Source organism: Silurus meridionalis, chromosome 4, assembly GCF_014805685.1.
Source record: "Silurus meridionalis isolate SWU-2019-XX chromosome 4, ASM1480568v1, whole genome shotgun sequence".
In the NCBI taxonomy this organism is placed as follows: domain Eukaryota; kingdom Metazoa; phylum Chordata; class Actinopteri; order Siluriformes; family Siluridae; genus Silurus; species Silurus meridionalis.
In genome coordinates this window covers 41,060,509-41,078,008 of record NC_060887.1, presented here as the reverse complement: position 1 = coordinate 41,078,008, position 17,500 = coordinate 41,060,509, and the positions used below count along the sequence as shown (strand labels likewise).

General features: G+C 42.4%; 3 protein-coding genes and 1 non-coding gene across 5 annotated transcripts in view; 1 reads left to right on the top strand and 3 right to left on the bottom strand.

The window, feature by feature from the left end:
* Positions 1 to 5,863, bottom strand: part of LOC124384468 (dynein axonemal heavy chain 3-like) — a 35,457-nt gene extending 29,594 nt beyond the window's left edge. The window contains 5 exon segments of the mRNA XM_046847353.1: positions 3,879 to 4,066; positions 4,268 to 4,445; positions 4,540 to 4,632; positions 4,767 to 4,821; positions 5,799 to 5,863. Coding sequence (XP_046703309.1) covers positions 3,879 to 4,066; positions 4,268 to 4,445; positions 4,540 to 4,632; positions 4,767 to 4,821; positions 5,799 to 5,863 — 579 coding nt within the window.
* The window catches only part of LOC124385132 (NLR family CARD domain-containing protein 3-like), a 987,530-nt gene that overhangs the window by 155,129 nt on the left and 814,901 nt on the right, over positions 1 to 17,500 (bottom strand). The window lies entirely within an intron of this gene.
* trnar-ccg lies at positions 5,004 to 5,076 on the top strand. The gene has a single exon. It is a non-coding gene; the product is annotated as a tRNA-Arg (tRNA).
* kcnj12a (potassium inwardly rectifying channel subfamily J member 12a) overlaps positions 10,364 to 17,500 on the bottom strand; it is an 11,977-nt gene continuing 4,840 nt past the window's right edge. Inside the window, exon 2 of the mRNA XM_046848293.1 lies at positions 10,364 to 16,699. Within this exon, the coding sequence (XP_046704249.1) occupies positions 15,276 to 16,556 (1,281 nt within the window). The 5' untranslated portion in view covers positions 16,557 to 16,699 and the 3' untranslated portion in view covers positions 10,364 to 15,275. The remainder of the gene's footprint in view (positions 16,700 to 17,500) is intronic.

The window sequence follows — 17,500 nt, the reverse complement described above, 5'->3', positions numbered from 1 at the left end:
CAATAAGGTGGGGTTTAGTTACTATAAGGAGGGGTTTAGTGCACTATAAGGTGGTGTTTAGTTACTATAAGGAGGGGTTTTATTACTATAAGGAGGGTTTACTGCACAATAAGGTGGGGTTTAGTTACTATAAGGAGGAGTTTAGTGCACCATAAGGAGGGGTTTAGTTACTATAAGGAGGGGTTTAGTGCACTATAAGGAGGGTTTAGTTACTATAAGGAGGGTTTAGTTACTATAAGGAGGGGTTTAGTGCACCATAAGGAGGGGTTTAGATACTATAAGGAGGGGTTTAGTGCACCATAAGGAGGGGTTTAGTTACTATAAGGAGGGGTTTAGTGCACTATAAGGAGGGGTTTAGTTACTATAAGGAGGGGTTTAGTTACTATAAGGAGGGGTTTAGTGCACTATAAGGAGGGGTTTAGTTACTATAAGGAGGGGTTTAGTGCACCATAAGGAGGGTTTAGTTACTATAAGGAGGTTTAGTGCACCATAAGGAGGGGTTTAGTTACTATAAGGAGGGGTTTAGTGCACTATAAGGAGGGTTTAGTTACTATAAGGAGGGGTTTAGTTACTATAAGGAGGGTTTAGTGCACTATAAGGAGGGGTTTAGTTATAATAAGGAGGGGTTTAGTTACTATAAGGAGGGGTTTGGTTACTGTGAGGAGGGGTTTAGTTACTGTGAGGAGGGGTTTAGTTACTATAAGGAGGGGTTTAGTGCACAATAAGGTGGGGTTTAGTTACTATAAGGAGGGGTTTAGTTACTATAAGGTGGGGTTTAGTTACTATAAGGAGGGGTTTAATTACTATAAGGAGGGGTTTAGTGCACAATAGAGTGGGGTTTAGTTACTATAAGGAGGGGTTTAGTGCACTATAAGTAGGGGTTTAGTTACTATAAGGAGGGGTTTAGTGCACTATAAGGAGGGGTTTAGTTACTATAAGGAGGGGTTTAGTTACTATAAGGAGGGGGTTAGTTAATATGAGGAGGGTTTAGTTACTATGATGAGGGTTTAGTTACTATGAGGAGGGGTTTAGTTACTATGAGGAGGGGTTTAGTTACTATGAGGAGGGTTTAGTTACTATAAGGAGGGGTTTAGTTACTATAAGGAGGGGTTTAGTTACTATGAGGAGGAGTTTAGTTACTATGAGGAGGAGTTTAGTTACTATGAGGAGGGGTTTAGTAACTATGAGGAGGGTTTAGTTACTATGAGGAGGGGTTTAGTTACTATAAGGAGGAGTTTAGTTACTATAAGGAGGGGTTTAGTTACTATAAGGAGGGGTTTAGTTACTATAAGGAGGGTTTAGTTACTAAGGAGGGGTTTAGTTACTAGAGGAGAGGTTTAGTTACTTTAAGGAGGGGTTTAGTTACTATGAGGAGGGTTTAGTTACTATGAGGAGGGGTTTAGTTACTATAAGGAGGGGTTTAGTTACTATAAGGAGGGTTTAGTTACTATGAGGAGGGTTTAGTTACTATAAGGAGGGTTTAGTTACTTTAAGGAGGGTTTAGTTACTATGAGGAGGGTTTAGTTACTATTAGGAGGGGTTTAGTTACTTTAAGGAGGGGTTTAGTTACTATGAGGAGGGGTTTAGTTACTAAAAGGTGGGGTTTAGTTACTATGAGGAGGGTTTAGTTACTATGAGGTGGGGTTTAGTTACTATGAGGAGTGGTTTAGTTACTATGAGGTGGGGTTTAGTTACTATTAGGAGGGTTTAGTTACTATGAGGTGGGGTTTAGTTACTATTAGGAGGGGTTTAGTTACTATGAGGAGGGTTTACACACACACACATTATCTGATATAATAAGAAATGATATCTATGATGTATATTGGGACACCTGATTTTTCCACCCATATGTGGTTCTTCTCTAAACACTGAAAACACACAATTTCATCGACATCGTTGGACGAATCAAATTTCCCCTTCACTTGAACTTGGAGACCCCAAACCTGTTCCAGCATGACTGCACACAAAGCCAGCTCCATTAACTGACTGCACCACATGCCTCCTCACCTTCTTACCTACATCCTACTTGTGGCTTAATGAGTCTCCACTGCATTTTTCCAGAGGAGTGGAGATCAGTAGAACAGTAAATGGAGAATATATTTGGAATGAGATGTTCAGGAAGGCAAAATTCTCATGGTCAGATGTTCACAAACTTGCTGCAAACACACACATGAGCAGCAGAGCTGGAAATTTAAACCCTGCTTAAACCTGTTCATCTCACAATCTACAGAAATACAACCCTGGACACATCAGCGTGTGTGTATGTGTGTGTGTGTTGTTAAAGTGCACCATAGCTACAGGTCTTAGTGTAAGAAAGGTATCCAAGAGAGACAGACTGCTGGAACAATAAAAACACAGAGTATTTTCTTGCTCTCTCTTTCACAAACAATCACACACACACACATTATCTGATATAATAAGAAATGATATCTATGATGTATATTGGGACACCTGATTTTTCCACCCATATGTGGTTCTTCTCTAAACACTGAAAACACACAATTTCATCGACATCGTTGACGAATCAAATTTCCCTTCACTTGAACTTGAGACCCCAAACCTGTTCCAGCATGACTGCACACAAAGCCAGCTCCATTAACTGACTGCACCACATGCCTCCTCACCTTCTTACCTACATCCTACTTGTGGCTTAATGAGTCTCCACTGCATTTTTCCAGAGGAGTGGAGATCAGTAGAACAGTAAATGGAGAATATATTTGGAATGAGATGTTCAGGAAGGCAAAATTCTCATGGTCAGATGTTCACAAACTTGCTGCAAACACACACATGAGCAGCAGAGCTGGAAATTTAAACCCTGCTTAAACCTGTTCATCTCACAATCTACAGAAATACAACCCTGGACACATCAGCGCGTGTGTGTATGTGTGTGTGTGTGTGTGTGTGTGTGTGTGTGTGTGTTGTTAAAGTGCACCATAGCTACAGGTCTTAGTGTAAGAAAGGTATCCAAGAGAGACAGACTGCTGGAACAATAAAAAACACAGAGTATTTTCTTGCTCTCTCTTTCACAAACAATCACACACACACACACACACACACACACACACACACACACACACACACACACACACTTACTTGTTAATGAGCGTGTCTCTGATGGTCTGACACTGTGTCTGTATGACCTGCTGAAACTCGGAGGGCAGAAATGGCAGATTCTCTGAGTGAAAATGTTCTGAATGAACAAAACGCAAATCTGAGAAACTTGAGAGAAAGAAAGAGAGAGAGTACAAGAGTGAGTGAGAGAGAGAGAGAGAGAGAGAGGAGAGAGAGAGAGAGAGAGAGAGAGAGAGAGAGAGAGAGAGAGAGAGAGAGGAGAGAGAGAGAGAGAGAGAGAGAGAGGAGAGAGAGAGAGAGAGAGAGAGAGAGAGAGAGAGAGAGATGCTCTAGAAACATCTTCATTACAATTCTACACCATGATGATAGTGGTGATGGTGGTGATGGTTTATGATGGTGGTGATGATGGTGATGATGGTGTTAGTGGTGATGGTGATGATGGTGGTGATGATGGTGATAGTGGTGATGGTGATGATGGTGGTGATGATGGTGGTGATGGTGATGATGGTGGTGATGATGGTGATAGTGGTGATGGTGGTGATGGTGATGATGGTGGTGATGATGGTGATAGTGGTGATGATGGTGATAGTGGTGATGGTGGTGATGGTGATGGTGGTGAAGATGGTGGTGATGATGGTGATAGTGGTGATGGTGGTGATGGTGATGATGGTGGTGATGATGGTGATGGTGGTGATGGTGATGATGGTGGTGATGGTGGTGGTGATGATGGTGATAGTGTTGATGGTGGTGATGGTGATGATGGTGGTGATTTTGATAGTGTTGATGGTGGTGATTTACTTGTTGACCCAGAGTTCCTGCAGTTGGTGCATGATGTGATTGGTGGTGAAAAGATGTTGTGTACACCAGCTGTGGGCGTGTCTGTAGGTTTGAGACCAGGGGACCGGGGCACGGATCACACGCCGAGGAAACGGATGAGGAACGCTGGAGATGGACAGCCTCTTCCGCTGCTGCTCGTCCATCAGGATGTAATCCACTGCCGACAGACAGATGGACACATACATGTCCATGAAATGGTGAAATGAGAGAGGATGGCCACGCCCACCTGACTCATGATTCCACACTAGCATGTCCAAAAGACTTGGTGTGTGTGTGTGTGTGTGTGTGTGTGTGCGTGTGTGTGTGCGTGTGTGTGTGTGTGTGTGTGTGTGTGTGTGTGTGTGTGTGTGAGATTTACCGATGCTTTTGCGGATACTGAAATTAAAGCCGAGCTTCACTTCCTCCAGAAGCGTCTGCAGCATTGGCTTGCTGTGTAAACAGTCAGGAAGGAGCTTAAGGATGTTGGTGATGTGGTGAGAAGGTTGAGGAGCGACCACATCCTCATGAAGACCCTTAATGATGTAGTACATGTACCTCTGGAACAGACAGAGAGAGAAGAGGAGAGGAATGTTGTGATGAAGCTCCAGAGATGAGGTTGGAGATGTAGAGTGTGTGGTGAATGTGTTTGACCTCTAACTCAGATGGAGTGGGATCTGCCAGGTTCTTCTTTTCCAGATCCTCCTGAGTGTACATGATGAACAGCTGCTGGTCTGGAGTTAAAGGCTGACTCACGGGAGCCACCGCTTTCCTATGACATGTATCAATGAACCGTCAATGTGTGGTGTGTGTGTGTGTGTGTGTGTGTGTGTGTGTGTGTGTGTGTGTGTGTGTGTGTGTGTGTGTGTGTGTGTGTTTACCTGTGTGATCTGTAAGTTCGTTTCTTCATCTTCCTTGTTGAAACAGAACATCTGACTAAGAACACAGAGAGTAGAGAAAACAAAAACATCCACATTTTGTGTGTGTGTGTGTGTGTGTGTGTGTGTGTGTGTGTGTGTGTGTGTGTGTGTGTGTGTGTGTGTGTGTGTGTGTGTGTGTGTGTGTGTGTGTGTGTGTGTGTGTGTGTGTGTGTGTGTAAGAGACAGGCTCCACCCACAGACCCAGTGGCCTAATGGATACGGCATCAGCCTCCGGAGCTGGAGATTGTGGGTTCGAGTCCCACCTGGGTCACTGCTGGGTATAGTGTTAAAGTCTGCTTCTCTGTGTGAGGTGTGGATGGAGGAGTTTCTCTAAGTGGTTGCTCAAATGGTGAACTTCTAATCAGAAGGTCTTTGCTTAGTTCATAAATATCTGGATAAAAACATCTGCATGCTGTAAGTGTATTAGTGCATGTAGAAGAAGAAGGCAGTATAAAGTGGGAATATAGATACTGGTGTGTGTGTGTGTGTGTGTGAGACAGTGTAATATTATACAGGTGTGTGTATGTATATAATTATATAGTGAATAAAGGTACCCAGGTGTGTGATCCTCAGGTGTCGAGTGTGTGGGCTGTAGTTAATGGCGATACACTCGCTGTGTGTCCTGCAGTGTCTCTGATCATCATACAGAGTCCAGTGTGAGTCGTCCAACAGGGGAGGAAACTGCCTTCTCTACAGAGCAAGAGGGGGTGTGTGTGTCAACAATAGTGTGTGTGTGTGTGTGTGTGTGTGTGTGTGTGTGTGTCACTGACTTATCTTTAAACGACAGATAAAGTTCTTTCTCTTCCTGAAACATTTAAACTAGCACTTTTCCCGGTTTGTTTTCTCTTTGTTTATATATTTGTTTGAATTGATGTAATTCGAATTCTGAACTCTGATTGGTCAAAATATGTTAATTAGAATTCTGCACTCTGATTGGTCAGATGTTGAGTAGAACAGAGTGCTCATACACACCTGGTGAAGGAAAGAAGCTACCTGGGAAGATAAATGTGGGAGTTGTGGTGGTCCACCTGCACCGTCCGTACTGTACACACTGTCATTCTCCATCTGGACACACACACACACACACACACACACACACACACACACACACACACACACTTTATAGTGAGTTTCCCTGTATTCACAGTGAGAGTTTATATATACTGTATATATAAATGCAGAGCAGGTAGTTGAGCAGGGCGTCGGTCTTCACCGATCCAGATGTGATCCAGATGGATATACACACTTTTCCGTGAACTGATCTGGTGGCGAGGAAATGAACACATCACTCGGAGGTTGCTAAGCGAGAAGCTAAAATAAACTGGTTTTATTCTGCTGATTTCCCCGGCGCCATTTAAAGACGGATTATTATTTACAGCCGGTTTATTCTGAGTTCCAAACCGTGAGGACTTTAAAAATACTGAGTCAGAGAAAAAGTCCGAGTTTGTAAATTAAAATAGCGATGACACTGAGAGCAGTGTTTATTATTTTAATAAAAAGATCCTGAACTGTCTGTATATTATTGATCCCAGTGCTGTTTACATGAGCAGAAAAGTTCAGTCTCACACTTCTCAGTTTTAAATCGCGTGTGCTGTTGAATTTACACAATAAACACAATGTAAACATACAAATACCACACAAGTGAACTTTACACTGCTGATTTGGTAATAAAGTGCTTATTCAGGGGTTTTAAATGTAATAGATAATAATAATAATCTTTATTGCGATATCTTTGGTCTCTATTGCTTCAGTAAGAGGGGGAATTATGTCCATATCATGTAGAAGAAAATGACATTTTACACCATTTTACTGTTTTGAGGAGGCAGAAATGTTCATTATCCCAGTTTGTGGGTCACCATTTTACTGTCAATTAATTACTGAATAAAGAACTTCACTAAAGTGAACATTTTCAACATAAAGAAAAACAAAACTAATTCTTACTGTACAGTTCAGCTGGGAGAATCCTATTACCTGTTTAAACAACCATGGAGAAGGAGAAGAAGATGGAGAAGAGATGTTCCAGAAGATTTTTTATAAAGTTAAATAGATAAATAGATATAATCACTGCTCAGAGGTTTTGTTTAATATTTGTCTCATGTGTGTTTTATTTCTTCTGAAAGAAGGAAGAAGGTGAAGGAAGGAGGTGAAGGAAGAAGGTGAAGGAAGAAGGTGAAGGAAGAAGGTGAAGGAAGGAGGTACAGAAAAAGAAGTGAAGGAAGAAGGTGAAGGAAGAAGGTGAGGAAGAAGGTGAAGGAAGAAGGTGAAGGAAGGAGGTGAAGGAAGAAGGTGAAGGAAGGAGGTGAAGGAAGGAGGTGAAGGAAGAAGGTGAAGGAAGGAGGTAGAGAAAAGAAGTGAAGGAAGGAGGTAGAAAGGAAGTGAAGGAAGAAGGTGAAGGAAGGTGAAGGAAGAAGGTGAAGGAAGAAGGTGAAGGAAGGAGGTAGAGAAAAAGAAGTGAAGGAAGAAGGTGAAGGAAGAAGGTGAAGGAAGGAGGTAGAGAAAGGAAGTGAAGGAAGGAGGGAATACATGAAAGTGGTTCCGACAGGAGAAAAGATTCCCAGTATTCCCGATAAAAAGGTGGATTTCCGGCTCGCGAGTTTGATTCAGCAGCACTGATTAAAAGCTGAAAGGAGATTAAAAAGAGATAAAACAAGTGAAAAGAATATATTTATATTTGATACCTGAATAAAAGTGTTTTTCCGCTTCAGTGAAATTAAATGAATGAGTCGGTGAAGCTCGTGACTCCGGTGCGGGTCGCGCGCCAGTCGCGTGCGGACGCTGCTTTGCATCCGGGCAATCAGTTACCATTAGTGACGCCTGAGTGATCACCATGACAACCGGAAACCCTACACAGGTTTGCCAGCTATTAGAGTCGTGATGAGGAGAAAACAACTTCTGTTATGTCGAGATCACACGAGAAAAAAAACAAACAATAAAAACAGATTATACATTTCATCTTAGGACTTTCATTATCATACAACTTATTATAACCAGAGAGAGAGAGAGAGAGAGAGAGAGAGAGAGAGAGAGAGAGAGAGAGAGAGAGAGAGAGAGAGAGAGAGAGAGAGAGAGAGAGAGAGAGAGAGAGAGAGAGAGAGAGAGAGAGAGAGAGAGAGAGAGAGAGAGAAAGAGAGAGAGAGAGAGAGAAAGAGAGAGAGAGAGAAAGAGAGAGAGAGAGAAAGAGGAGAGAGAGAGAGAGAGAGAGAGAGAAAGAGAGAGAGAGAGAGAGAGAGAGAGAGAGAAAGAGAAAGAGAGGAGAGAGAGAGAGAGAGAGAGAGAGAGAGAGAAAGAGAGAGAGAGAGAGAGAGAGAGAGAGAGAGAGAGAGAGAGAGATTCATCCTGAACATATAACATAAAATCATCAGCCCTCAAAACAGCGTTAATTTAATTCAGGTACTTCATGCAGGTGCAGTAAAAAGTGTAATGACTTCCACCTGACACTAGATGGCGACCAGTGACAAATACAGGTGCATCGTAATAAATTAGAATAACAATGAAAGGTTGATTTATTTTAGTAATTCTATAGAAACAGTGAAACTGGTATATTAGGAAGATTCATCACACACTGATGTATTTCAAGTGTTTATTTATTTTTATTTTAATAATTATTACAGCTAATAAAAACCCAAAATTCAGTGTCTCAGAAAATAAGAATATTGTAAGAAAGTTGAATATTGGAGACTCGTGATGTCTCACTATAATCATCTCATTAACTCCAAACACCTGCTCAGGTTTCCTGAGTCTTTAAATGATGTCTCAGTCTGGTTCAGGCTCCACAATCATGGAGGGAAACTGCTGACTCAACAGTTCTCCAGAAGACGATGATTGACCCCCTGCACATGGAGGATGAGATCCAAAAGATCATCGCTGAAGAAGCTGCTGTTCACAGACTGCTGGATCCAAGAACATTGATGAAAAGTTGAATGGAAGGAAAAATGTGGTAGAAAAATTAGAAACTAAGCAGATTTAAGAATTTGTGGAGATTCACAAAGAGCCCACACACACAGACGTCTCCATGGACTACAACTGACTCAGTCCTCGTGTCGAACAGCTCCTGAACCAGAGACAATGTCAGAGGTGTCTCATCTGGACAAAGGACAAAAAGGACTGACTATTGCTCAGTGGGACAAAGTTTTGCATTTCATGTGGAAATCAGGGTCCCAGAGTCTGGAAGAAGAAGAAGAGAAGAGAAGCACAGAATCCAAGCTGCTGAAGGTCCAGTGTAAAGTGTTCACAGTCAGTGGTGGTTTGGGGAGTCGTGTCATCTGCTGGTGTTGGTCCACTGTGTTTTATCAGGTCCACGTTCAGCACAGCCGTCTACCAGAAAGCTTTAGAGCACTTCATGCTTCCCTCTGCTGACCAGCTTTATGGAGATGCTGATTTCATTTTCCAGCAGGATTTGGCACCTGCCCACACTGCCAAAAACACCAGAAGTTGCTTAAATGATCATGGTGTTGGTGTGCTTGACTGGAGAAACTCACCAGACCTGAACCCCATAGAGAATCTCTGGTGTATTGTCAAGAGGAACATGAGAAACAAGAGACGAAAAAAATAGAGATGAGCTGAAGGCCACTGTCAAAGAAACCTGTGCTTCCACACCACCTCAACAGGGCCACACACTGATCTCCTCCATGCCACAGTCTGATCACCTCCATGCCACAGTCTGATCACCTCCATGCCACAGTCTGATCACCTCCATGCCACACACTGATCTCCTCCATGCCACAGTCTGATCACCTCCATGCCACAGTCTGATCACCTCCATGCCACAGTCTGATCACCTCCATGCCACAGTCTGATCTCCTCCATGCCACAGTCTGATCACCTCCATGCCACAGTCTGATCTCCTCCATGCCATGCAGAATTGAGGCAGTAATTAAAGCAAAAGGAGCCTCGACCAAGTATTGAGTACACACAAGTTTCATGTTCTGTATTGAATTACTAAAATAAATCAACTTTTTAATGATATTCTAATTACAGATTCAGACTGTTAGTAATCACAAAGTCCTTCAGCAGGACCCTTAACCTTTTACATTTAAGGTACAGCATTTTTCAGACCCCCTAATCCAGAGTGACTCACATTGATCCTAATTATACAACTGAGTAACTATGGAGTTAAGGGCCTGGCTCAGGGGCCCCAGAGTAGCAGCTTGGTGTGGCTGGGATTTGAACTCATGACCGTCAGATGTCCGATGCCTTAACCTGTAGTGCTGTATCGTGTCTGACTCTGCGCTCTGATTTCCTAATTTCACTAGAATAGGTGAAGAATTTCAGTGTTCTGTAAAGTTCATGTGACAAATATAAATATCCAGTAACCGTCTGCTGGAATGGGTTAGGACCACAGGTTGCATGAACGGTTCTTCTGGAGAAGCTGCAGCTCTTTAGTTGGACCTCAGATTGAAAGGTTGTGAGTTTAATTCCCAGCAACACGAGTAGCTACTGGAACCCTGGAACACGGCGATTGGTTGTGTAAAATGAGATAATTGTACGTCACTCTGGATGAGGGCATCTGCCAAATGTCACTAAATGATATTAGGAAATAAACAGTCTGAGACACAATGTGTAATAATTTAGCTTTAATTAAATAATTTAGCAGTTGTGCATGATTCATGTACAGTACAAGCCCAGTGTGTGTGTGTGTGTGTGTGTGTGTGTGTGTGTCTGGGCTGTGGAAGACTCGTATAAATGTCCAGCTTTCCCCTGTCCCCCTCGTCCCGTCCTCTTGTAGAGATTGATATATACAGTGGGAGTGTTTGGGATGAACAGGTCGCAGTGCAGTTCCTGTCTCTCGCTCAGCAGCAGCACCGCTATGCTTCAGTAGAAAAATAGAGTGTGTGTGAATCTCAGGCAGCGTTGCTGAGGTGAGAAGAGTTCCTCAGGAGCTGCACTTCTCCATCAGCATGCCATAACGAGGACATTATACACATTCTTTATTAAAAAAAATAAAATAAACAAAAACAGAGAGAGTGTGTGGACATGACAGTACAGTACATTACACATGGAATGTTGGGATTATTAGTGGTCGTCATCATCATCATCATCATCATTTTGTTATCTGTCTGTCTGTCTGTCTGTCTGTAATGATGAAGAGAAGTTAATGCAGAAGAATCCTCAGTGCACATCTGGAGCTGTGAATGTGATTATTGAATACACAGGGCTGTAGAACAGCTGCACACATTTATTGGATATCTCCTGCTCTTCCTCATACTCCTCCTCATCTTCCTGTTCCCCCTTCCACCCCACATCTTCACATATAATAATCTCTCCTGGTTTAGGCTCTTATTAGCTTTTTAGCTTAGTGTCCTGGTGTCCCATCGTGTCTTCTAGTTAAATGTCCAGTGTCCCCTCATTTTCAGTGTCCCCAAGTTTCCAGTGTTCCATAATTTTCCCAAAGTGTCTCCTAGTCAATGTCTCCTAGTTTCAACTGTTCCCCAGTGGCCAGCGTCCCCTAATTTTGATTGGTCTCTAGTGTCTAGTGTCCCATAGTTTCGTCTGTTCATTTGTAACCAATGTCCCCTAGTTTCATCTGTTCTTGAGTAACCAGTGTACACTAGTTTTGACTGTTTGTCCAGTTTAAGTTGTTTTGTCCAATAGTTTTCAGTGCCCCCAAGTTTCTAATGTCCCCTGGTGTGTCCAGAGTCCTCTATTGTCCAGTGTCCCTCAATTTTGAATGTCAATGTTTAGTGCCTTAGTGTCCTGTAATCTCCCGAAGTTTAGAGTTTTCTGGTTTCCAATGTCCCCTAATTTCCAGAGTCCCCAGTGTCTCCTAGCTTCTCTGTCCCCTCCTCTGATATATTCCATGTCTGCATGTTATAAAGTCTTCATTGGTTTCTCTTATGTGCAGTGACGCTGATCCTCCTTATTGCTGAATAAATTCATTATTGCTTTTAAAAGATGGCCATTATGGAGGCTGTGCAAACATGAGAATCACACACACACACACACACACACACACACATGCAACTACATCTGATAATTGAATTTGTAAATAGGCGTAATTAGAATTTTATTTTGTATTTGTTTTGTCTCTATTAAGTAACTTTGCGCCGATAAAGTTCATATTTTCTATTCCAGGGAAGGATGTGAACGATTTTTATCACATTTTCAGCACCAAAAAACATACTTTCTATAGATAGATAGATAGATATATAGATAGATAGATAGAGCTATCATAAATAAATAAAGCCAGTGTATTTCAGCCCCATGCTGTTTTCAGCATCGTCACTCTGTTCTTGTGCATTAACAACTACAAAAATATAAAAGAATGTAAAAATATTTTTGTTCTGTTGTTGCTCTACTGTTGAACCCTACACCTTACACCCTACACACTACAGATCACTTCTTAATGTGGTTCCCATCAGCTACATGACCAGCATTTTCCCCCTATTTCAGGTGAAGTAGGTGGGGCTTATTAGCGACCCCTGAATCACATATCTGTAGTATCTGTTACCACATGTCTGAGCAATTTACTGCTGAAAAGCTAATCTAGTCGTAAAGTTAAAAATATCACAGAAATCTAGCGGCTACCAGATAAACCCAAACCTCATACTTTTTGTTTCAGGAAAATAGATTTATAAAGAGCAGAAAAAGCTCTAGAAACCATTATTTCTCAAATCCGTCTACCCATCAAATAAATCTTGTATAATCTGGTAAATCCTGTGAACACTATAAACTGTGCTCTATACCTTTTACCCTACACCCTACACCCTACACACTACATCCTAAACTTTACTACAGAAGCGCTCATAACTATCTCATAGCTCATAGCCCTGAAGCCTATACCCTAAATCCCTATATAAACTCTACACCATTGTTAAACTCCCTTAAATCCTTTCTCAAGAAGTCTGTACATCACAGTAACACTACACCCTTATCTCTTCTCCAGGACCATGAACTACCGCATTCATCTTATATCACTTAATAAATCCCCTAAACCCTAAACCCTACACCCTTCTACAGAAATCCTGAGTCTCATAGTTCACTTTAAACCCTACACCCTACAACTTTCTAATGTAGCCTGTACCATTGTATGTCAAGTTCCCTAAATCCTAAACCCTTCTACAGAATGTCTGTGTATCATAGCTCACCCTTGACCCCTACGCTCTACACTCTAAATCTAGTGTACTATCATCTACCAATTCTCCTAAACCCTACAGCCCAATCCTGAGGTATTTAATGAAATCTTGTAAAGGTCCTGGAACATAATTTATGTTACTTAAAAAAGTCCAGAAATGCAATGAACATTACCACCAGAACTGTAACCAGCAGAACCTGTTAGCATTTAATGCTAATATTTTAGGATTAGTTTATTGCTGTACATTTACAGACGCTTCATATCAGAACATTAGACTAACCATATACTGCTTTAGAGGGGTTTTTTTTGCCCCCAAGCCCCTCCCACTGAAACTTTCACTCAATAGTTTGTCCTAAAATATAAACTATTTTGACTAGCAGGCTAGTGACGGTGCATAGCTAATCAATTAGATTTCCTTTATGCAGAAAGCTTATGCAAATTAATGTAACAGATTTTTTTCTTTTGTAGAAACTGATGCATTTTATTGTGATCAGTAAATTCCAGCTGCTGTTCCAGCTGTTTCATTCCCTCAATAGGTCATTATAGCACTGTGGTTTTGTAATATTCTGCACAGGATTTCTGAGACTAAATGTTTTATCAGCTAACAGAAGATGAGCTCAACCTCGTCCGAGTTGTGAATCACAATTGTGTATCACGGTTGTGTATGTCGTAGTTGTGTGTTATAATTGTGTAACAGTACTCTGTTGTATCGTACGCGTTACTGTAATTGAGTAGGGTTTTTTGTGTACTTCTGTAAAATCAAATCTGTAATGGTACTTTTACCTAAAGCAAGTTTAGTTTGCAGTGTGAAACTTAACTACACTTTAAATCATATCTGTTACAGAAATAAAAAGATAAGAAAGTAAAAAAATGAAGGGGAAACTGGAAACTACTGCACCAATTGATTGATGGGTGGAGAACAGCTTCAAAAACTTCCATCAAACCTGCACAAGCATCAGCTCAGTTAATAATATCTTATATATTTAGATCAGATCATTATTACTGTCGCGTTGCGTGACTGCATCACATCGCTAATGTTGGTCAGCACCAGGGTTGGAATGAACAGCGCCTGCACAGTGAAGCTCTATTAGCAATGTGACCATTAAAGTGTTATATAATATAAATAAAAAGTGTAATCATTTACAGAAGACCTGCATAAGATTGGAGTTAACTGTAAATGAGAGATGGTTTTTCTTTTACTCGCGTAGATTTTTAGACCAGTAACTTTACTCGTGCTTAAGTAAAATTTAGTGCAGTAACAGTGACTTTAACTTATTACATTTCACCTCCGGGACAACACACGTGTTACACACTGGAGTTCTTTATGGGATGAGCTCGCTATTTATTCTGCATTTATTGTGTAATCGTGTGCTAATATATCTCTCTCTCTCACACACACACACACACACACACACACACACACACACACACACACACACACACACACACACACACAGAGCAGCCTCGTTCTGGCCCTGAGGTTTGAATATTAAAGGGGAATAAATCAAAGCATTATTCTACAAAGTACTCAAAACATTTACAATTATCCTATAAAGAAGCACTTTCTGATTGTTGCTGAGGTTTGCAAACTTGGTCATGTGACATGTACCATTAGCTCCGCCCCCTCCTTGTATCAGGAACACACAGTAATGAAGGAATTGGAAATCAGGACGTGTTTTAGATAATTACAGGGATTCCCACTTAACTGTGTGTGTGTGTGTGTGTGTGTGTGTGTGTGTGTGTGTGTGTGTGTGTGTGTGTCAGTCAGACTGGGCTTCTATTTTTGCGTCTAATCAAATTTAGCGCTTGGTCGAACTCTGACGTGTTTGTTTAGGTAGTACAACTTTAAAGGGGACTCTGTCATGCTTGTAGTGTGTGTGTGTGTGTGTGTGTGTGTGTGTGTGTGTGTGTGTGTGTGTGAATGTGAATGTGCGTGTGTGGGCATTTTGGTATCAGTAGGTCTAGACAAAAAGAAAATAAAAAAAAAACTCATTTCTCTCTCTCTCTCTCTCTCTCTCTCTCTCTTTCTTTCTTTCTTTCGCTGTCTTTCTGGAATGAAAGTAGTTTTCCACACAGAATCGTGACCTACACATCCACACAAAAATATTTACAAATTCTGAGATTTTAGATTCCAACTAAACCACATTTTTGGAAAAACGAAACAAGAAGGAGGAAAAGATTCAAGTTTTCCGTGCAGGAATTAAAAAAACAAGTCTCTGGCTCAAACTGTGCAACATCTCTCTGTTAAACACTCACAACATAAACACACACACACAGACACACACACACACACACACACACACACACCAGCAATGTGCACAGTTCTAAGCCTCACATTATGGCACTTTTGCATTGTTCTGCATGGTTTAAACCAGGATGTATCAAAAGGTCAGAGGGGGTTAAATCTCTGACTCGCGGCGGTAAGATCTTTGCTCGAGACTCCGAGACATCTGTTCAAAGTCTTGCCGCTCTCTCGGGATGCATTCGTCCTCATCCTCCTCATCACGGTTGAGAAGCGCAAGCTCGTTCTCGTAGCAGAACGTGGAGGCGTTGTCGGCAGCCGACGCGCACTTGCTCTCCAGCATGTCCTTCGCGCTGCATCGCGGCGTAGACGGAACCTCGTAGGTCTTGTGGAAGTGCGAGTAGTCCACCTTGTATTCGTTCTTCTCCTCAAAAAGCACCGGCTCAAAGCGGTGGCCCCACAGGATCTCGCTTGCCAAGTATGAGCTCCGAGCCTGCGCCGTCATGGCTGTAGCCTCCACCATCCCCTCAAGGATCACCACAATCTCGAAGTCCGCTGTCTCCAGATCTCGCTTGCTGATCCCAAAAAGAGGACTCTCCTCGTCGATCTCGTGCAAAATGGTGATCGGCGAGACCAAGAAGATCCTATCGAGCCCCTGATCGAACCCCACGTTAATATCCAGCTGGTCTAGTGGGATGTACTCTCCCTCAGTAGTCACGCGCGGTTTGATTAGCAACGCCCGGACATGAGCCTCGACGATGTGACTCTTACGAAGGTTTCCGACACGCCACATGAGGCACAGCTTCCCGTCCCTCATAGAGATGACAGCGTTTTTAGAGAACAGAAGAGTTTGAGTACGCTTTTTGGGTCGTGCCATTTTCGCCATAATGGCACCGATCATGAAGCACTCGATAATGCTGCCCACGATGGACTGGAAGACTACAAGGAAGATGGCAACCGGACACTCCTCTGTCACGCAACGGAAACCATATCCGATGGTCGTCTGAGTCTCGATGGAAAACAGAAAAGCTGCTAAGAAGCCATTCACGTGCAGGACACACGGTGTGAAGCTGTCATCTCCGGCCGGGTTGTCCAGGTCACCGTGAAGCAGCGCGATCACCCAGAACGCCAAACCAAACCCAAGCCACGACAGCACGAACACGAGCGTGAACATGACCAGCATGTAGCGCCAGCGGATGTCGACGCAGGTGGTGAAGATATCGGCCAGGTAGCGCTGCGATTTCTGCTCCATGTTGGTGAACTGCACATTGCATTGTCCGTTCTTTTTGACGAAGCGGTTGCGGCATTTCCTGCGTGTGTGCACCTTGCCGTTTCCATTTCCATAGCCGTTAATGCCGCTGCCATGGATCGTCGTCAGGCGCAAAGCGTCCTCCTCTGAAGACACGATACTGTACCGGCTAATACGGCTCACACTCATCTTTTAGCCGTCTGTGATGCGTATAAGATATATAATTTCCCCCCCCTTTACTGACTCCCCCCGTTGTGGCAGTGAATCAGTCCTGGGGTGTCAGTGGAGGGGTTGGTCTGGACCCAGAAATACGAGTGGGCAATCCAGGAGCCCTGTGGGGGGAGATAAAAGAAATTAAGTCATAAATCATAAAATATGATACAAGTAATTTATAAAACATTCACAGCATATGCCTTTATCCAGGCAACTAAACCTTTTAGGCTCAAGGGCCCAGGAGTGGCAGCTTGGTGGTGCCAGGATTTAAACTCATGACCTTCTTATCAAAAATCAGTCCTAACCAATGACCTTTCACATGAAGCTGCTTTGAGACCATGTGTATTGTGGAAAACGCAATAGAAATAAACTTGAACTTGAACTATTGCTCCGCCCCATTGAGCCTTTAAAAGTTGGAATGGAACTGAACCTGAGTGTCAATACTTCCAAAATCAATCACGTGATCACGGCGTGTATCTATAATTATTGTGTAAGTGTTGGTCATGTGACTGCGGGAATCATTTCCTCCTGCTTTCCTATAAATAATCAATTATTTTCATTATGTTACATCATATCAGTCTGAGCACAACTGCAATACGATCCGTCCATTTATATCTGTTTATATCAAGGTGTGTGTGTGTGTGTGTGTGTGTGTGTGTGTGTGTGTGTGTGTGTGTGTGTGTGTGTGTGTGTGATCATCACTTTTATGAATGTGTGTTATGACTTTGGGAAGCTGTTGCATAATTGATCAAAACGGTTCAGCAGAGAATCAAATCACACACACACACACACACACACACACACACACACAGAAGTGGAATGCGCTTCAGAAGTACTGCTTTACATAAGAAAGAAAGGAAGAAAGGTTTTATATCCTCCAAGCAGGGTGTGTGTATGTGTGTGTGTGTGTTTGTGTGTGT